Source organism: Drosophila erecta, unplaced genomic scaffold (genome assembly GCF_003286155.1).
Source record: "Drosophila erecta strain 14021-0224.00,06,07 unplaced genomic scaffold, DereRS2 tig00000055-arrow-pilon, whole genome shotgun sequence".
Lineage (NCBI taxonomy): Eukaryota > Metazoa > Arthropoda > Insecta > Diptera > Drosophilidae > Drosophila > Drosophila erecta.
Window position 1 is genome coordinate 21,773,191 of NW_020825200.1, and position 20,718 is coordinate 21,793,908.

The 20,718-nt window shown below is 37.1% G+C and overlaps 1 protein-coding gene across 2 annotated transcripts in view; it reads left to right on the top strand.

Annotated features, from left to right (window-relative positions):
* Positions 1–20,718, top strand: part of LOC26526662 (dynein beta chain, ciliary) — a 505,182-nt gene that overhangs the window by 150,347 nt on the left and 334,117 nt on the right. For both annotated transcript variants that reach the window (XM_026979208.1, XM_026979207.1), the window contains exons 11-13: positions 1,981–2,811; positions 2,868–3,319; positions 3,366–6,173. In XM_026979208.1, the coding sequence (XP_026835009.1) occupies positions 1,981–2,811; positions 2,868–3,319; positions 3,366–6,173 (4,091 nt within the window). The remainder of the gene's footprint in view (positions 1–1,980; positions 2,812–2,867; positions 3,320–3,365; positions 6,174–20,718) is intronic.

A 20,718-nucleotide genomic window follows, 5' to 3' on the forward strand; every position in this document is an offset into this window, starting at 1 on the left:
TTAAATTTATTGAAATATCCCACTCTTGTTTTTATGAGATTGGATATATATATAACTAAATTATATTTCCACGTGTATGTGAAGTTTAAATGGGCAGCGTCAAAATTGTGAGCGTTCGCCACGAAGTTTAATCCGATAATGATTTAAGCTCTGGGAAGCTGCATGCTGGTGTTCGCTGTTATAGCTTTTCTTTCCCTAACTGTACAATCGTACGATCATATTCTGTCCTGATTGGTCTAAGACAATTCTCTCGCTTTTTGGGTTACACAAAAGCTGCTATAATTTAGGGCGAGGGTGTCTTGAAGAGTTATTTCAGTGTAAAGTTAAGTTGGTCACTACAAAGTGTGTCTCGGAAATTAACATAATGTCAATTTCATTCGTTTTTATAAAGATGGATAATTCATTTACATGGTTGGAAAACCCATTGGCATTCCATATTTCTAGGTTAAGGATTTACTTGCATATTTTGTTTACAAGTAACATTATCATGTTAAGTAAATTTTTAGTAAGTTCACACTGTTTCTCTTTTCTCTCCAGTAAAGTGTTTGTGTTGCTATTTCCTGCTGCAATTTTGGCATAAGATTGATAATCGTTACTTTGTTGGGTGTATGTTGGCTTGTTCTGTATTTTTCGGGCAGATGTTGCTTCGGTGTCGAGAAGACCATTTTACACAGCGGTACGGTTTGTCACAATTTGTTTTTGTATGTCCGAATTCCTGCCAGCGATAGTATTGAACGATGTCATTGGTTTTGCGGGGTGGCTCTATATTGACAATAGCGTTAAATATGTCTCGGTTTTTGTTGTTAGGCTCAATATCTACATAGAACATGTTCAGTGACGTTTTGGTCGCAGGGCTTTTAATATTACTTATGTTTCTAACAACATGACCTTTTATTTCATCTAAATTTGTAGAAAAATGCAAATTCTGAATAACAACTCTAAATGCTCTGTCTTCCTTAGCTGGTATGTGTGGTACTTCACACAATCATTATTAAGTTTTTTGACTAATTTTCTGAATTCTTCAATACTTTTAACCATTACTCTTACATGTCCATCACGTGGATTCTTAAAATAGTAAAGTTCTCTTTTGATTTTAGAATTAAGATAGGCTAGAATTATATCATTGACGTCAGACAGAATGATAGATGGGGGCTTAGCAGAATCAAATACGCCTTCAATACGTCTTCAAATACCATTTCGAGATCTTCGTTTTTGTCATCGGTGCTTATCAGCAACTACAAACTTATTGTTGTATTTTATGATGTAACACAAGAAATAACTGAAGCAGAAGCTTCCGCACAAACTAGGCACGTCTAAACTCAAAGAGTGTTCGATCGCGACTTCCCACAAGCTGGCTGTTTGAGCGAAGATCCGTTGCTGTATCGCTTTAAAATGCTAATTTTCCTCAATTATGAAAATAAAATTTGTAATAAAGCCACTTCCAGTCTGACCAGATAAAATGAACGTGATCATTTAAAAGTGAAATATGGCTTGCATTCTAATTATTGGTCGGACAACTTTATTCCCATAATTATACCAGTTAGTCGTAGAGTAAAAGTAAAAAGTATATAACAAATGTTTCCGACCATATAATAGCCAGCGATCTGGCCATATCCGTCTGTCCGTTCGTCCGTCCGTCTCTCTGTATGTCTGTCCGTCTGTCCTTATAAACGTCTTGATATCAGGGACTACAAAAGCTAGAATGTTGAGATAAAGCACGCAGCTTACAGTGAGTTAGATGCAGATTGTTTCGAAATGTTGCCACGCCCACTCCAACGCCCACATACTTTTTTAATTTTTTCCTATATATTTTGAAAATATCTATGAGCTTGCCAAAACAAACTTTTTGTTGCCCACAAATCGCGCGAAACGGGTATCTGATAGCCGGGGAGCTCGACTATAGCATTCTACTTTGTTTTATTTTTAGATTATATATTTTATATTTATAGTTGTTTCCCATAATTTACTATTTATTTTCAGGCCAACGTTTTATTGTTATGATTTTCAAAATGGTGAAATACTTACATGATCGCTTAGTAGCTGCTCAAGAAAATCTTGAAGCCATTAAGGAGAGCATTCGATCTTGGGGAAAAGTTCCCCTCTTCCAACGCAAGGACTTGAATCCTGTACTTTTACTCCACACTGATCCGCGTGAGCCTATTTTAAGCTTAAGAGCAGCAAACGCAGCAGAGACACAGCGTCTTATAGATCTTCTTATGTACGTAAATTTAAAGTTATTTTTTGATATTCCGCGTCGGTATAGTTTACCTCCTGGAGAGCATGGGGAGGAGGATGAAGAAAGCGATGGGATTTGGCCTCCAATTATCAGCCTGTCTGTAATGACAAGTGTTAAATTTAAGAAGAAGAGAGAAGTGGTTGATGAAGAAGATGATTTAGAGGAGTTTGAGGAGGAACAATCGGACAGTGAAGAAGAGACCATTACACCTTTTCATAGGTATGAGCTTCTTAACGGCTTAAGTCAGGAGGAGCGCGCACTTTTCCGCGAGTATGAAATTTATGTTGACGAAATAATTGCTCAACATTTAGTTGATTCCGTTATAACTAGTAGCACCTACCTACGAATGGAGGTGGACAATCGATATGAGAACAATGCGCCAATCTTTGAAATATTTATGGAACTGCAAGAACCAAACGTAGTTTACTTTCTAAATCTTGACACTTCCTCTAAGACAGGATTTGCATTTTTTATTGAAACAATATTGGACGATATGAATAATATGATGAGTCTTTTAAATCGGGTCGCACAAGATCCCACAGAAATCACTAATAGGCCTCCTACCAGCTTCTTTGGTGAGTTACACGATTTTTGAAATATTTATTATATCAGTATTTTTAATTATTCATAGATGAGCTGCAAGATAAATCCGAGCTAGATAAGCAGCGAGTAGAAATTATGAACAAAATAAAGCTCGGTCTTCAGGCCATACGTGTCCATGGCAAGGGATTTATGGAATTTTCAAGTTTGTGGATTTGGGACAAATCAACGTATTTATCTGAAGTAAAAAAATTTGGTCGTAATTTAACACTAGACGAACGCGACGCTGAGGCTGACGTGGAAGGTAGCTCAGGGGTTAAGCTTCTAGGCTTGGAATATCCACCACTTTCTGTCTATAAAGAACAGTTGGATAAGTTCATTGAGTTACAAGATCAAATACGCACATGGGAAACTTATGAAGACTTTTTTGTATTTTTGCGTTTGAATATGACTGGCTTTAAAGTTTCTGTCCTAAGTCAAGTTGGACAATGGATTAGCCTCTTCAAATTGGATTTAATTAACCGCGTTAAAAATTCACTGAAGGTAATTTGTTGTAATAGTTTTCAATTTTTCATATATTTATTTATAGGAACTTCAAGACTTTGTGGATGAGGCCAATATAGTGCTCAAGATAGAATTACAAAAGGACGATTTTGAGGGTTTAGTCAAGATTTTATCCGTTTTAAATCAGATTAATGAAAAACAGTGTATTTATGACTCAATGTTTGATCCACTTAAGGAAATTATTGACTTACTTAGGCAATACAATTACGAGTTCAAGGACACTGAGCTAGCGCAAATTAATGAGCTGCCAGATGCCTGGATGAAAGTAAAGCGACTTGCAGCTACAACAAAACAACTAATTGCTCCCATACAAAGCTATCAAGTAGATTTAATTGAGAAACGAATTCTTCTTTGCGACAGTATGGCCAACACTTATAGAAAGAAGTTTCTGTCAAAAAAATTCTTTTTTGTACCATGTTTAAACTGTTACGAACTTATCGACGAGTCAGACTTGGAAATAGTTGCGCTTGAAGAGCGTCAGAAAAGTTTAGCAGAGTCTGCTGTCCTTTTTGAATTGCAAGGTCCAGATGCTTTGAAAATCGAACTTTGCCGTTTTGACCTCAAGCTTGTTAAAATAATGTGGGACTTTGCAATAACAATACAGTCAACAATTAATGACTGGAAAAAGACACCTTGGAAGAAAATAGACATTGAAAACATGGACCAAGAGTGTAAAAAGTTCGGTCGTGAACTAAGGGGCCTAGATAAATCCATGCGAACTTGGGAGCCCTTTATTTTTATGGAGGCTTCACTCAAGAACCTCATGACATCATTGCGAGCCGTCACTGAGCTTCAAAATCCTGCAATCCGTGACCGCCACTGGATAGAGCTGATGCAGACCACTAAAGTCAAGTTTAGTATGGACGACTCTACGACATTAAAAGACTTGATTGATCTTAATTTACATGAATACGAGGAAGAAGTAAAAAATATTGTCGATAAATCGGTAAAAGAGATGGCTATGGAAAAACAGCTCCGAGACATAGCAACCGCTTGGGGCACGATGGAGTTCGGTACAGATATTCATGACCGTACCAGTATTAAGCTATTAAAAGCATCTGAGGAGTTAATCGAGACTTTGGAGGACCATCAAGGTCAGTTACAGAATATGGCATCATCAAAGTATATTGCATTCTTCGAGCACGAAGTTCGACTTTGGCAAAATAGACTTTCCAATGCAGACCAGATTATAGGATCGTGGTTTGAAGTGCAACGTAAGTGGCAATATTTGGAGAGTATTTTCATTGGTTCGGAAGACATTCGATCTCAGCTGCCAGAAGACTCAAGGCGTTTTGACTACATTGATAAAGAGTTTAAGGCGCTTCTTGCTCAGATGAACGCAGACCGCAATGTTGTTAGGTCAACAAACCGATCAGGCAGCAAACTTTATGAACACTTAGAAATGCTACTTAAAATGCTTTTACTCTGTGAAAAAGCTTTAAATGATTATCTAGAAACTAAGCGATTGTCATATCCTCGATTTTATTTCGTATCATCAGCGGATCTTCTTGATATTCTGTCAAATGGCAACAATCCTGCTCTTGTCGCACGGCACCTTACGAAACTTTACGACTCAATGGGAAAATTAAATCTTATTTCCGGATCTAAAAATGCTGCCGGTATGGTTGCAAAAGAGCTGGAGGAATATGTTCCCTTCCTAGAGAACTGCGATTGCAGTGGGAAAGTAGAGGTGTGGCTGAATAGAATAACTGATAAGATGCGTGATACCTTAAGGGATCAGCTAAAGCGCTCCTTAACATTTTATGACCATAAGCCCCGACATGTGTGGATATTCGAGTGGCCTGCGCAGCCAGCTCTTGTTGGCACTCAAATCATGTGGACTACAGAGACAAACGACGCATTTGCTAAGGTTCAGCAGCGCTATGAAAACGCATTGAAAGACTACAATAAAAAACAAATAACCCAGCTAAATAACCTAATAATTTTACTATTAGGTGACCTAACAGCTGCTGAGCGACAGAAAATTATGACTATATGCACAATAGATGTGCACAGTCGTGATGTTGTTGGAACTATTATAGCTAAGAAAGTTGAAGTGCAAACAGCTTTCCAGTGGCAAAGCCAGCTAAGACATCGGTGGGATCCGAAGATTGATGATTGTTTTGCTAACATATGCGATGCTCAGTTTCGTTACGACTACGAATACCTTGGAAATACACCCCGGCTTGTCATCACGCCACTTACAGATCGTTGCTATATAACTTTAACGCAGTCACTTCATTTGGTAATGGGAGGAGCTCCAGCGGGTCCCGCTGGAACAGGTAAAACGGAAACCACTAAAGACCTTGGACGAGCGTTGGGAATGATGGTTTACGTATTTAACTGCTCAGAGCAAATGGATTACAAGTCCATTGGAGATATCCACAAGGGATTGGCTCAAACAGGTGCTTGGGGCTGCTTTGACGAGTTTAACCGTATTTCAGTCGAGGTATTATCAGTAGTGGCTGTCCAGGTTAAGTGTATTCAGGATGCCATCAAGAGCAAAAAGCAAACATTCAGTTTTTTAGGGGAGCATATCGCTTTACGCGCAACAGTTGGTGTGTTTATAACTATGAATCCAGGTTATGCAGGGCGAGCGGAACTGCCTGAAAACCTTAAAGCTTTATACCGCCCTTGTGCTATGGTCGTTCCCGACTTCGCCTTGATTAGTGAAATTATGTTGGTGGCCGAAGGATTTCAAGAAGCCCGTTTGCTGGCTCGCAAATTTATAACCCTCTACACTCTATGCAAGGAATTATTATCAAAGCAAGATCATTATGACTGGGGCCTACGAGCAATAAAATCGGTTCTCGTCGTTGCCGGAGCTCTTAGGGTAAGTTACTACAACATTTTTAGGTGTCATAATTTTATACGGATAATTTTATACATATATACGGATTGGCTATTACGTCATCAGTTCTCACTGCCACATAAGCTTGGCAATGTTTTGGCCTTATTCCCTCCCCTTTACACGTCCGTGGGCCAAATAGATCGTCGCAAGTCGCTCATTTAATTGTAGTTACATGGATATTATATTTTTATTCATTAATATATTATTGGCTAGGGCCATGTGTAAGAAAAAAAAGGTATAATATACGGAAGCTACAGAAAACCAATTTACAACCGGGGAACGGCAACAAAAAAATGACTGCTGATAGGCGCCGCTGAATAATTTACTTTATTTTAAAAAATACGAGAATATATTTATGGTGAACGGATAATAAGAAAATAGTTAACTGTGTTCCGGTAATCTTACCCGAATATAATCCTGCGGTATGAGATCTCTCCGATCTGAGCCACCATCTTTTTCTCCTATTACTGGGTCACTGCACTTTTTTTGCGTGTTATTGTATTTTGGTTTTACTTTATTTTGGCTGGGACTTAAAAATGCATAGGCTCCCTTTTTTTCTTTTGTTTTTTACTCCTGTAATTATTTGGGTCTAATTTGCTGGTTTATACCGCAAAGCGGAATACGTGTGTTAGTGATGTGTTATTGCGGATGCGACATTCTGGATGCACGACGATCTTTTCTAACGCTTGATCTATTGTACTTCACCAGTTTCTATATCGCTAGAAACACTAGCACTATAGCGATCAACACGCCTAATTGCGTTTTGCGGATTTTCTCGACCCTTCTGGGTCAACGATTCTTCAAACCTTCTTGAATCCCACAATTTTTTTCTTTATCGGAGAGACTGTGTCTTCTCTGGATTCGTAATCTGATGTCTCTGAGAGCGACTGTGTGCTTGGAAAAGAAACCTTTTTCCCAGGGAGACGGTGAACCTTCTGGACTTGAACTCTTCTGTCGCCTTGGGCACGAGATCTATAGTCCACCTCTTGGACATAAAAACTATAGTCCTCCCGATTTTTAGTGGGATTAGGTATTTTATACTGAACTAGAGATTTATTTTGTTTACTCCATAATCGGTTGTATGGGCTAAATATTTCTTAGTTTTGGGAGTTAGTGCCCGACTGATAACATTTGCCAATTATGGCATATTTCAATGGGAAGTATTTTCGAACTGCATATTCTTTGTTGCTATTAGTCTGACTCAACGAGCGAGTTGCACCCCTCACTTAAGTTTCTTGTTTGTTTGATGGGCGAATATTACTATCATATAAACAGGCCGACCTATACATTGTTATACATTGTTGTATAAAAGCTTTATATACACATAATTCGTTTGTACTATGTTCTGTTCCTTTTATACCAGAAACTCTTCATATACGCTACGCAACGTTGTAGAATATGAAATCAGTTGTCATGGTTGCAGTTATAGAGATAGAAGTTTAACCTTCTTTGCAAGTTAACGATAACAATGTTGGGTAGCTTTGCGTATTTGTCAAAGGAGCTGTGTAAAAAACGGTTTGTAAACTTTATAATACCAAAAATTTGTTTTATAAAAATCTGCAGCTCAAAAAATTAAATTTTTGTTGGTATTATTTTCCAGCTTATCTTATTACCTAAAATTAGCTTAGGAGCATAATATAGATCGTTGATATTAAATCACTGAAGTCGTATTACAGTTTTGCTCGCCAGCTTAGGTGCATTGCATTGCATTTAAGACTTGGAGATTGTACTATTTTTGTCCGTTTAGATGTTATCTGTTGTAGTGTACGTAGTTCGAGAGATTTTAACTATCTGGTATTTTAATAGTGGGTGGTAATTACTAATAAAGAGGACCTTGTACTTCCTTCGCTAGGGATGCGCACTCTTGCTATGCTCGGGTCTAGCTCGACGTAGGTCGGGGTTCCTTTAGCTTAGGATAGTACGAAACGCTACTACATTTAATAAGTGCGTCTTAATCAAAAACAATATTCAAAACTGGACTTTTGATTAATAAAAGAAATGGCTTTATATTGATACTACGGATACACGCCGACACGTGTGAAGATAAGCTACAGATTCTGATAAGTATTAGGAATTTTGGATGTTAATAATTCCCTAAGTCTTTACCCTCCCTACCATGACAATGCTACTTAAAATATTTACATTGTCCCTTGGCCAAGTTCAAAATAACTCTACCACATATTTAAGAAAGTGTTCAACATAAGTACTCGACAAAACATTAAATATATTTATTCACAATTCATTCTTTTTCAATATATCTTCAATCATAATTCCATTTATTTAAATCCAGTTTAGTAAGCGGTTCCATTAAATCTCTTTTACAAACTAACAAATTTTAACCCACGCATAATTATCATAGTCATTCTCAAACTCTTAATTTTTGTTTATATTTAGTGAGTAAAATAAAGTATATAAAAGTGAAGTATATTTGCTTTATACTAATCATAAGTAATTGAATATAAAATTTAGCAAATATAGATATACAATCTTTAGCCAAATGCAGATCTTATTTTATTTAGACGTTCGAGTGGCATTTTGTAGAATTTTAATATAGGTAATTCATAATAATGTTTTTTAATATTGTTGTACTCACGACCTCAAATATCCACTCCATGACGTGCGTAAAGTTGGGCCCAAGTTCACGTTGACATTGTCGAGCTGTAGGTCAAATTTTAAAGGTTCTAATTTAAATTCCTATTCAAATGCCAAAAGTTCCGTCAATCTGCGAGTATTTAATTTATTATTAATTGCAATATAAAAGAAAATCAAGAATCAAAACAAAATGGAACTGCAGCACTGCAGGGATAAGACCTTAGGTGACCGCTGGCTGTTACGCTGCGATAAGACGGAATCAGAAAGTTAGACTTCCACTGGTCATATGAGGTGATCTTCCTTGCGTAACTTTGATGATGTCCAAATATAATTAAATCCGATCCGGTCTTCTAAACTTCTGCACAGCTGAATAATCTGGATGAGTTCTAGCCTTCCTATATATTTGGCCAGTTATCATTCGGCAAGTGGTCGGTTGCGTAACTTGTTGCTGAAGGTTATGCCGGCCTCTTGGTCTCTTCTTGGAGCGAACTGGGTTTAAACCATGAGTTGATGCGGTGGTCGACGCGACGGGGGGGAGAAGTTGTCTGTAGAGCAAACAAATGCCAAATGCCCTTATATAGGCCTTGGCCCTTCTTCCGCCTTTTAGTCGAATCTCTTTTCCACTTTCACACAAATCACACACGGAAATTTATTGAAATATCCCACTCTTGTTTTTATGGGATTGGATATATATAATTAAATTATATTTCCACGTGTATGTGATGTTTAATTGGGCAGCGTCAAATATTGTGAGCGTTTTCCACGAGGTTTTATCTGATAATGAATTAAGCTGTGAATTAAGCATGCCGGTGGTCACTGCTATAGCTTTCCTTTCCCTAACTGTACCTTCGCACGATCATATTCGATCTTGATTGGTCTCAGACAATTCTCAGAGTTTTTGCGTTACACAAAATCTGCTATAATTTAGGGCGATTGTGTCTTAAAGAGTTATTGCAGTGTAAAGTTTAAGTTGGTCACTGCTATAGCTTTTCTTTTCCTAACTGTACAATCGTACGATCATATTCTGTCCTGATTGGTCTAAGACAATTCTCTCACTTTTTGGGTTACACAAAAGCTGCTATAATTTAGGGCGAGGGTGTCTTGAAGAGTTATTGCAGTGTAAAGTTAAGTTGGTCACTACACCCACTGATAAGGGTAACGAGACTATTTCAAGGAAGCCTTATCTGAAGAAACTCCTTGTTTTCTAGCTTGTATATCCTTCAAATGGAATACTCATAATTTCTTTCCTCTCTCATCCTCTAATTCGTAGTAGTACGAGCTACGTTTCTTATAAATTTAGCTGGGATAAATACGGGTGCCAATTTACTACTGAATTTCTTTACGGCATTACTTTGTGTAAAGTTTCTAGCGTAAACGAAATCGCCGTTTTTAAATTCTATCTGCCGAGTGCTTATGTTGTTTCTATTCGCGTTTTCTTCATGGGATCGGTTTAGGTTCAGTTTAGCTTGCCGTCTCTGTAGTTCTAAAGCCTCCGGTTTAGATAACCGAGTGTCGTCCGCTAACATATTTAGAGTGCGCAGGAGACTATAGTCCTTGCCGTTAAGGATCATATTTTGTCCAAATGTCAGAAAGTAAGGTGACGAACCTGTGCTTCTATGTATCGACGCTCTTAAAGATCCGCTAATGGCGTCTAAGTTGTCATCCCAATTTGTATGATCTTTCCCTATATAAGCTCTTACATCGGCTAACACCGATCTTTTAAGTCTTTCACTCGCGTTCGCCTGTGGAGAATATATGGCTGTACGTTGTTGCTGTACGCCAAAACTAGTAAGGAAAGCTTGGAAATAGCTTGACTTAAACTGACTGCCATTATCAGAAAGTATTACTTCTGGAATGCCAAACTTATAGAATATAGCCATCTTTAGGTAATCACAGATTTTAGAAGCGGTGAACTTCTTAAGAGGTAACAAAAAGTGGAAACGGGTGTTATGGTCAACGACAATCAACAAACCTACGTGACCTTTTTTTGTGCGAGGGTATGGGCCTAAGAGGTCAATATATAATTTTTGGAATGGCCTGTCTGAGGTTTACCATTGGCGGTTTTAGAACCGTGTTTGGACTTTTCGTGATACGACAAATTACACAATTGGATATATAGTTGCGTATTTGCGTAACCATAAAAGGCATCATGAGCCTGAAACAATACATCGGGTACTAAAGCCGAAGGTATCCATAGTTTCCATGGATTTTCTTGCTTTATATCGTATGATACAAAGGTAGTTCTTATGTAAATATATCCATCCCTGATTTGTAGATCGGGAAATCTTGATTGATTGTTAGATATTGTCTTTATTAAGTCCAAGTATTCCGTGGATTTGAAATGTGGAGAATCTACGTCAACTATGGGTCCATTTTGACAAAATTCATCGATGGCTGGGTCGTTCTGTCTGGATAAGGTGTCTGCAACGGCGTTCTGAGAACCGCTAAGATGTTTTATAGTGCACGTAAACGCTCTCAACTTCATTCTAAGCTATCAAGCTAACCTTCCTGATTAATCCTTCTGCCGCATCAGCCATTGAAGGGCTGCATGGTCTGTTATGCCTAGGAAATCCTGGCCCTCAATATACGCGCGGAATTTTTTAATTCCTTTTATAACGGCAAGATATTCTAATTAGGAAACTGAATAGTTACGTTGTTCTTTGGATAATTTTTCGGACATATACGAAATCGGAAGTTCTACTCCATCTCGCTCCTGAGCCAGTACGCAACCAACACCAAAAGAGCTGGCGTCACACAACAAAATGAATTGCTTGGAAAAATCTGGTGTTATGAGATTGGGCGAGGCAGTAAGACATGATTTTAAGTTTTTAAAAGCGGTTTGAGCCTCTTCGTTCCATTCAAGCGTATTCTTCTTTTTAAGAAGTTCCGTGAAAGGAAAACTAATAGTAACAACATTTTCTACAAACCGTCGGTACCATCCCGCTAATCTTAGAAATCTTCGCAACTGCTTAATCGAAGTTGGTTGTGGAAATTCTACTATCGCTTTAACCTTATCTGGGTTGGTTTTTATTTATCCATTCCCAATTATAAAGCCGAGATATATGATCTTCTTCATACAAAATATAGATTTGCTGACATAGATAGTGAGATTTGCTTTACGTCAGCATAAAGCTATCTCCTGTAGTAAAAGCATATGGGCATATTCAAAATCCTCGGACAAAACTAATAAGTCGTCAAGATAAACAAATACTCTATTCCTAAGACGAGCTGGAATGACTCTATCCATAAGACGACAAAGAGTTTGGGCCGCGTTACAGAGACCAAAGGGCATCATTTTATACTGATATTGCGGTCTATTCGGTATTGTAAACGCAGTGTATTGCTTAGAATTTTCATCGAGCGGTATCTGCCAGTATGCATGCTTCATGTCGATACCACTTATGCATTTAGCTGGTGGTAACCGGCTTAAGATGCCGTCTATATGAGGTAGAGGATATGCGTCTCGCTGAGTAACCTTGTTTACCTCTCTAGAATCAAGACATAGACGGTTCTTGTCTCCTTTCTTTACTAACACGCAATTACTGCTCCAAGCGCTAGTTGACTCTTCGATAACATCTAACACATACATCTAGCATGTTATCCACTTCAGCGAACATCAGCTTTTCAATGGCAGGTGAAACTGGCCAATGCCGTTGTTTAACAGGACTCGCATTTCCTATATCAATGCTATGTGTGGACAAGATAGTACGACCTAAACCTTCGGAAGCAAAGGATGGAAATGTTTTTATTACTGTCTCCAGCCGAAGTCTTTCTCCTTGGTTCAGCTCATGATATTTTGGAGAATCTCCATCATCATCCAAAGTACCGATGTCTAACTCCGCAAAGGTCGGATTGCTCGTAATTTTATTTAGTAATCCAAACTTTTGCCAATGCCAATGCTTCAATGCCTAAATATACATCCTGTTGAAGTTCTGGTATTATAAATAATTCAAGATTGTCTATCGTATCTCCATACTTAATGGAAGTTATAAGTTTTGACACTACTTTGCTTTTTGTTTCGTTCGCAACGCGAATTTCGCCAGAACATTTTTTTACGTTGTTGTGTTTAAGGAAGTTCTGAGCAGCTAATCCGCCTACACAACTTATTGTTGCTCCAGAATCTAATAAAGCCTTGTAAGTTTGACCCTCTATATTGATATCCGTATAGAGTCTTTGATCAGAGCTAAGTACTATAGCAGAAATAAGTTTCTGTCGGTCACGACGAACCTTCTTCCAAAATTCTCTCAATCGGCTAGTAGATCGTCTGGGTTTTAAATGAGTCCCTATACTACTTTACCAAATATTTCTCTACGCTTATTATTGTAATTTTGAATTCTTATGTGTAAGGGTATAAAGGAAAAATGAATATCAGGCTGACCTAATGGTTCTATCTCCTGAAATTCACGGGTTGTCTTTTACCTAGCAACTTCTGAATCTACGGATGTATCTTGTTGCTCAGAGAAACATCCTTTTGTCGGTGTCCCGGATTACAGTTTGGACAAGTCGGCAACCGTAACAAAATATAATTTTTTTAGCCATCATCGAATCTGTGGCCTTGTTTGTCACAATTCCAACAAGTTGTGGTATTTCGACGTTGAATTTGGTTTACTTCTACCTACTCTTCTAAACCTGTCTCCTCTTCTTCGGTGGTTAATTCTGCCACGCAGGAGCGATAGGGTTTTGGCTTAAACGTCCTGAGATTGTTATAAAACTGTTCATGCCTGCGCACTTCGTATCGGAGTTGTGCTCTGTTCAGGATTTTAAGATGCAGCAACTCATGATGTAAGCTAGGCTTCGAATTTCTAACCAGTAACTCAACTAATTGTGCTTCGGAAACTCCATTTTGCAGTCTGTCAATCAACCGTTCCATGGTTTCCTGGAAATCTTCAAATGCTTCATTTTCTCCTTGCTTGAGTTTTCGGATTCCCTCCCAAATATCAAAATCTGTGTCTATATCTTCGAATTTCTTCCTAAATTCGCCACAAAATGTGTTCCAATCGAAATTTGGATTGTTTCGATGAAACTTCCAATACCAATCGCTTGCTTTTCCTGCAAAAAGAAGGTACAAATGGTCACATAGAATTCCATGATCATTACGTAGATTTTGTTTGGTTAGTGAGCATATCCTGTAAATGAATTAATCTATCCTGATGCTTGTTTTGCTACCATCGAACTTAAATCCCCATTTTTGAATAATTCCTGATACTTTTTCCGGGCTAACATATGAGCTTGCATTGCTCCTGTTTCCGCCTCTTTCTTCTACATTATTTTTGCTAAATTCTGACAATACCGATTTTGATTGGAATCGTTCCTGCTCAAATCTGTATTTGGTTGGATATTGTCAGGTGTGGAATTTGTATGTGTGGGCTGAGGTAATTGCAAGTTGTCCAAATGACTTTTAATAGATGTCTCTATAGTCTTCCCTAAATAAGAGGTAAGGTTATCCATAAGTTGAGCCTGTTGTTGGCTAACAGTAAACTGTATAAAGTTCATCAACTCTGAGTACTAAGAGCCATACTGGAATTCGTTGGAGGTTCTGTTAAGATCCTATACAAATTTCCTCTGTAAGTATTTCTTGTAGACACTCCTCGTCTAGGAGATGTACCTCGGATTCTGCTTGATCTGGTATTTCTCCTTAATGGGAAAATATAATTATTATCCTGACATTCGCTTACGCCGAATATACCAGCTGTTGCAGCATCTAATTCAGCGAACAGCGTGTTATTAGAGTGAGATAAATTCGATTCGTTGCAATCTGCATTGCAAATTGGAAATGTTTGTGTACTTTTTAAGTGATTTATAATGCACTTTTTATGAAATGTATGCCTGCACGATGTTGTTGCTGACAAAACGGTTGGTGCTTAAATTTCTTTATATATGGCACAGATATTTTCAACGCCTTGTGAAACTTCAACTGCAATACCTGCACTGTGCTTGGCTGCCATATTATTGTTATTAATATATGTTGTAATTATTTGGTTTGTCTTTCTTTATGTCGATCACTTCTATCAGAATCTTAGTTGTATCTCTATTTGTTAGTGGATTGTAGCTGGTCTGTTGCCTCATGCAATCTTGGCGCCAAAAATGTGTAGTGTACGTAGTTCGACAGATTTTTAACTAGTTGGTCTTTTAATAGTGGGTGGTAATTACTAATAAAGAGGACCTTGTACTTCCTTCGCTAGGGATGCGCACTCTTGCTATGCTCGGGTCTAGCTCGCCGTAGGTCGGGGTTCTTTTAGCTTAGGATAGTACGAAACATAAGTGCGTCTTACTCAAAAACAATATTCAAAACTGGACTATCGATTAATAAAAGAAATGGCTTTATATTGATACTACGGATACACGCCGACACGTGTGAAGATAAGCTACAGATTCTGATAAGTATTGGGAATTTTGGATGTTAATAATTCCCTAAGTCTTTACCCTCCTTACCATGACAATGCTACTTAAAATATTTACATTGTCCCTTGGCCAAATTCAAAATAACTCTACCACATATTTAAGAAAGTGTATAACATAAGTACTCGACAAACCATTAAATCTTTTTATTCACAATTCATTCTTTTTCAATATATCTCCATTTATAATTCCATTTATATAAATTCAGTTTAGTAAGCGGTTATAAAAGTAAAGTATAAAGCAAATAGTCATAAGTAATTGAATATAAAATTTAGCAAATATAGATATACAATCTTTAGCCAAATGCAGATCTTATTTTATTTAGACGTTCGAGTGGCATTTTGTAGAATTTTAATATAGGTAATTCATAATAATGTTTTTTATCATTGTTGTTTTGTAGTACTCACGACCTTAAATATCCACTCCATGACGTGCGTAAGGTTGGGCCCAAGTTCACGTTGACATTGTCGAGCTGTAGGTCAAATTTTAAAGGTTCTAATTTAAATTCCTATTCAAATGCCAAAAGTTCCGTCAATCTGCGAGTATTTAATTCATTATTAATTGCAATACAAAAGAAAACCAAGAATCGAAACAAAACACGAAATGTAACTGCAGCTCTGCAGCGATAAGACCTTAGGAGACCGCTGGCTGCTACGCTGCGATAAGACGGAATCACAAAGTTAGAACTCCGCTGGTCATATGAGGTGATCTTCCTTGCGTAACGTTGATGATGTCCAAATATAATTAAATCCGATCCGGTCTTCTAAACTTCTGCACAGCTGAAGGCTAGATGAGTTCTAGCCTTCCAATATATTTGGCCAGTTATCATTCGGCAAGTGGTCGGTTGCGTAACTTGTTGCTGAAGGTTATGTCGGCCTCTTCACACAAATCACACACGGAAATTTATTGAAATATCCCACTCTTGCTTTTATGGGATTGGATATATATAATTAAATTATATTTCCACGTGTATGTGAACTTTAATTGGGCAGCGTCAAAAATTGTGAGAGTTCTCCACGAGGTTTTATCTGATAATAAATTAAGCTCTGGGAAGCTGCATGCCGGTGGTCACTGCTATAGCTTTCCTTTCCCTAACTGTACAATCGTACGATCTTATTCTGTCCTGATTGGTCTAAGACAATTCTCTCACTTTTTGTTTTGAAGAGTTATTGCAGTATAAAGTTTAAGTTGGTCACTACACTGTTTGAAAACTATTTTTGAAGCCCTGTCAGCCCGTCGAGGCCTGACGAATAGACGGGCTTAACACATTGAAGATCTGAAAGCAGCGGCGTTTAGAGTGGGAAAGAATGGGACTTTCTCCAGAATATGGTAACGAATGTATATATTGTTTGAACAAAATGGGTAGATTGGGTATGGCCTGATCCGATGCTTCCATAGAATTTCCAAGAAATAACAAGGAAGGGTTAGTATTACTAAAGTTATAAAACTGCTTCGGATCCTGCCCGAACTGGAACTTACAAGAAGGATTGAACTTTACATTTCTTAGTTGTGTCAACTCTTTATTAAAAGAACCAAGATCAATAAAACCAGAGCTAAAAAAATTTAATTACTGTGTACAAATTTTTATGGCATCTGCCATAATTTAGCAAGCGTAAAGATCGGACCAATTTACGACAGATATAAAAGCCTCAGAAAATAATGCTCAGAAAAAAAAACTTGTCTGATTTTTCTGTAACAACAGTAGAATGATATAAACTTAAGGTTGAGTAAGAGGAGATACACTCAACAATATATCGATGCCGTGTGCGGTTTGCTCTAAAATAGCTCTCGCAGTTCGGCAAATTATGTTTTATTGCCTTGGTCGTTTTGGGTTGTGCTGTAATTATCGTTATATTTAGTTTCATTAATTTTCTTTTTATATTTTGATTTAGCTTGGGTTATTTTCCTGCCTGTTTTTCTCTTCGTATTGTTTTTCGTCAATCTGTATAATTTCTCCTGTCTTTTTATATGTGTTTGTTGTCTTAGATTTTACTAATGGTGCTTGTCTATATCTGGTGTCTATATGCTGGGTGTCATGTGCAGGTGTTCCTGCATATATAAAAATATCTGCTGGTGGTTTACCTGTTAAATTTTATGGTTATAAACTTTTCGTTGACAGTTTTATAAAATCTCTCTCTCTCTCTCGTTAATGTACACATTTTCGGGCTTTAGCCAATCCCTAGAGTTGACTTCAATTAAGCTGCATATTTTGAATAAACGTCAATACATGACAGGAATGTTTTATATTTTTCTCTAGAATTGAACATTTCTGGCGTTAACTCGTAATTTAATTTAATGTCTATGTTTTGTACATGTTACATACTTCACATTCATTTATAATGTTCTGTATTAACTTATGATACTAATTTTGGGTAATAATATTTATTTTTTTAATTGAAATAATAATAATGAGAATAATGAGAAATAATGAGAATGTTTTTTCGAAATTTGGGTAAATTAATATTGGCTCGGAATTAAAATTTTTCAAGGGCTGATATACATTCAGTATCTTTAGAATTTATAACGGAACCTTTTTTTTAGTGTTTGTCTTATCGGTTTAGCAATATTAGCAAAGTTAGGGATAAATTTAAGGTAGAAACCGCAAAGTCCTAAAAATGATTTTATTTCTTTATTAGTTTTAGATAATGGGAATTTTTATATGGCTTCTATTTTATTTGGGTTGGGCTTTATGCCTTCAGTAGTTACAATGTGACCTAAAAGAAGTTTAGAAGTTTTCTATTTTTACACGTGAAAGTGCGTCGGCGAAATGGTTTTCTTTTCCTGGTACATATTTTATATGGTAATCAAACTCATTTAGTCTGATTTTCCATCTTTGGAGTTTCATGTTTGGTTCCTTGATATTATCGAGCCAAACTAAAGGTTGATGATCACTAAGGATCTGAAATTTACGACCAAAAAGATAGGACCTGAAGTATTTAGTGGCCCAGACAATAGCTAAAAGTTCTTTTTCTATTGCTGAATAATTAAGTTCATGTTCATTGAGAGTACTGCTAGCGTAACAAACGGGTTTACGATCCTGTGATAATACAGCACCTAGAGCGGCATTGCTTGCATCTGTGGTTAATGAGAATGTTTTTTCGAAATTTGGGTAAATTAATATTGGTTCGGACATAATTAAAAATTTTAATTTTTCGAAGGCTGATATATACTCGGTATCTTTAGAATTTATAACGGAACCTTTTTTTAGTTTTTGTGTTATTGGTTTAGCAATTTTTGCAAAGTTAGGGATAAATTTACGGTAGAAACCGCAAAGTCCTAAAAATTATTTTATTTCTTTATTAGTTTTAGGTAATGGGAATTTCTGTATGGCTTCTATTTTATTTGGGTTGGGCTTTATGCCTTCAGTAGTTACAATGTGTCCTAAGAACTCTGTTTCTCTTTTCATAAATTCACATTTGTCAAGTTTTAACTTTAGATTAGCTTCTTGTAATTTAACAAATACTTTACGTAGAGATAACAAGTGGAAAAAACTATTATATCGTCCAAACAATCGTCTAAACAATCTTTGTAAATTAGGTCTTCAATAAATTGTTAATACAACGTTGAAATGTTGCATGTGCATTCTTCAGTCAAAATGGCATTCAAATGTACTCGAAATGTCAATTTTTTGTGAGAAAAGCTGTTTCTTGAATCGAGCTTTCATCCATTTGGATCTCATGAAAACCTTTTGCTAAATCTATGGTAGTATTTCAGTATTTCATCGGGTACTTATCATCAATAGTAATTTCGTTTAGTTTGCGTCGCAAGCTTTAGCTGCTGCCTGGTATTATACGCAATAACTTCTTTTGGTTCCCCTTTCCACAGTTCCCCTGGGCAAGCAGTATTGCAGGTTGGACAACTTTTCTTGCTCGCAAAATGAGTTCGAATGCACTTTTTATGGAATCGGTTCCCGCACTTTGTGTTGAATGAATCTGCATAGGAAATATGTGTTTTACATAGGGCACACAACACTGTGAAGATCCCGCGCCCACTTCCTTATCCGAGGGGTCTAGTCCCATTATAACCAGACCTGTACTCTGTTCTATCTTGTGTCAATCCGATACAGCAGTTCCTCGGTTCCGATTAGCCCTGTATTCTACACTATTTTCCGTGAATTCACTTGTTGTAGCCATCAATACAACCAAAATGCCAACAACAACAAATATAAAAGAAATAAATAGAATATAAATAAAATAACACTCTATCAACCCGTAATTATCCGACAAATATATCCTAACAACATTTTACTCCATTGTTAACCAAGAGTTCATTGACCAATTGTTTTTTTATTTTCTGAGAGAGACAAAGAAAGAAGAAAAAGGAAAATTGACTACGCCAACACCTTGCGGAGCTTTGTTACTTTGACAAGCGCTGCCACGCATGTAGTCTATATAGGGACATACCATAAATATCAATCCAAGCACTCTGAATTTATTGGCTTCTCGACCGCGGCCACGCTATCTTTTTGTCAATTGCGGCAGTTAAGCGAATCTTATATTTTTGGCTATTCCGAACCCAAAGCAATTGACTTTTTACAACAAAAAATTTATGTAAATTTTCAATACTGCACTGGCTAGCTACCAACATACTCTAAAGCGATAGGTACTACATTCCAATGCTTAAGAAAGATTGATCAAATGATTGAAATTAAAAAGGGATAGTACTTTGTAGTAGAGCAACTCTACGTAGTGAAGCTCTACACGATACATTATTCAAGATATTATTTATTTATGATTTTTCTTGGCAATCCTTTCGGGGCCCCACGTTGGGCGCCATAATTCTTAAGTTATTATTTATTGTTATTCCTGTAACGAACAACGATGAGCTGAAGGTCTTCCCTGCTGATATACCCGCACGCATTTTAGTCCGGCTTTATCTCGTCAGCGAGTGTCGTGGTGTTATTAAGAGGTTGCTGTACGAATTAAAAGTGTATGCATGTCAACCGGCAACGAGCCTAAATCAGTCGTCCCTAGTGGTTATGCAAAAAGATATAAGGATTAATAGGGAGTTTATCTCTGTGCACACACCCCGGATGTTATTGGGGGTGTTAGTTTGTAGTGTACGTAGTTCGATAGATTTTTAACTAGTGGGTCTTTTAATAGTGGGTGATAATTACTAATAAAGAGGACCTTGTACTTCCTTCGCTAGGGATGCGCACTCTTGCTATGCTCGGGTCTAGCTCGCCGTAGGTCGGGGTTCTTTTAGCTTAGGATAGTACGGAACGCTACTACATTTTAATAAGTGCGTCTTACTCATAAACAATATTCAAAACTGGATTATCGATTAACAACAGAAATGGCTTTATATTGATATTAATGATACACGCCGACACGTGTGAAGATAAGCTACAGATTCTGATAAGTATTGGGAATTTCGGATGTTAATGATTCCCTAAGTCTTTACCCTCCCTACCATGACAATGCTACTTAAAATATTTACATTGTCCCTTGGCCAAGTTCAAAATAACTCTACCACATATTTAAGAAAGTGTTCAACATAAGTACTCGACAAACCATTAAATCTATTTATTCACAAT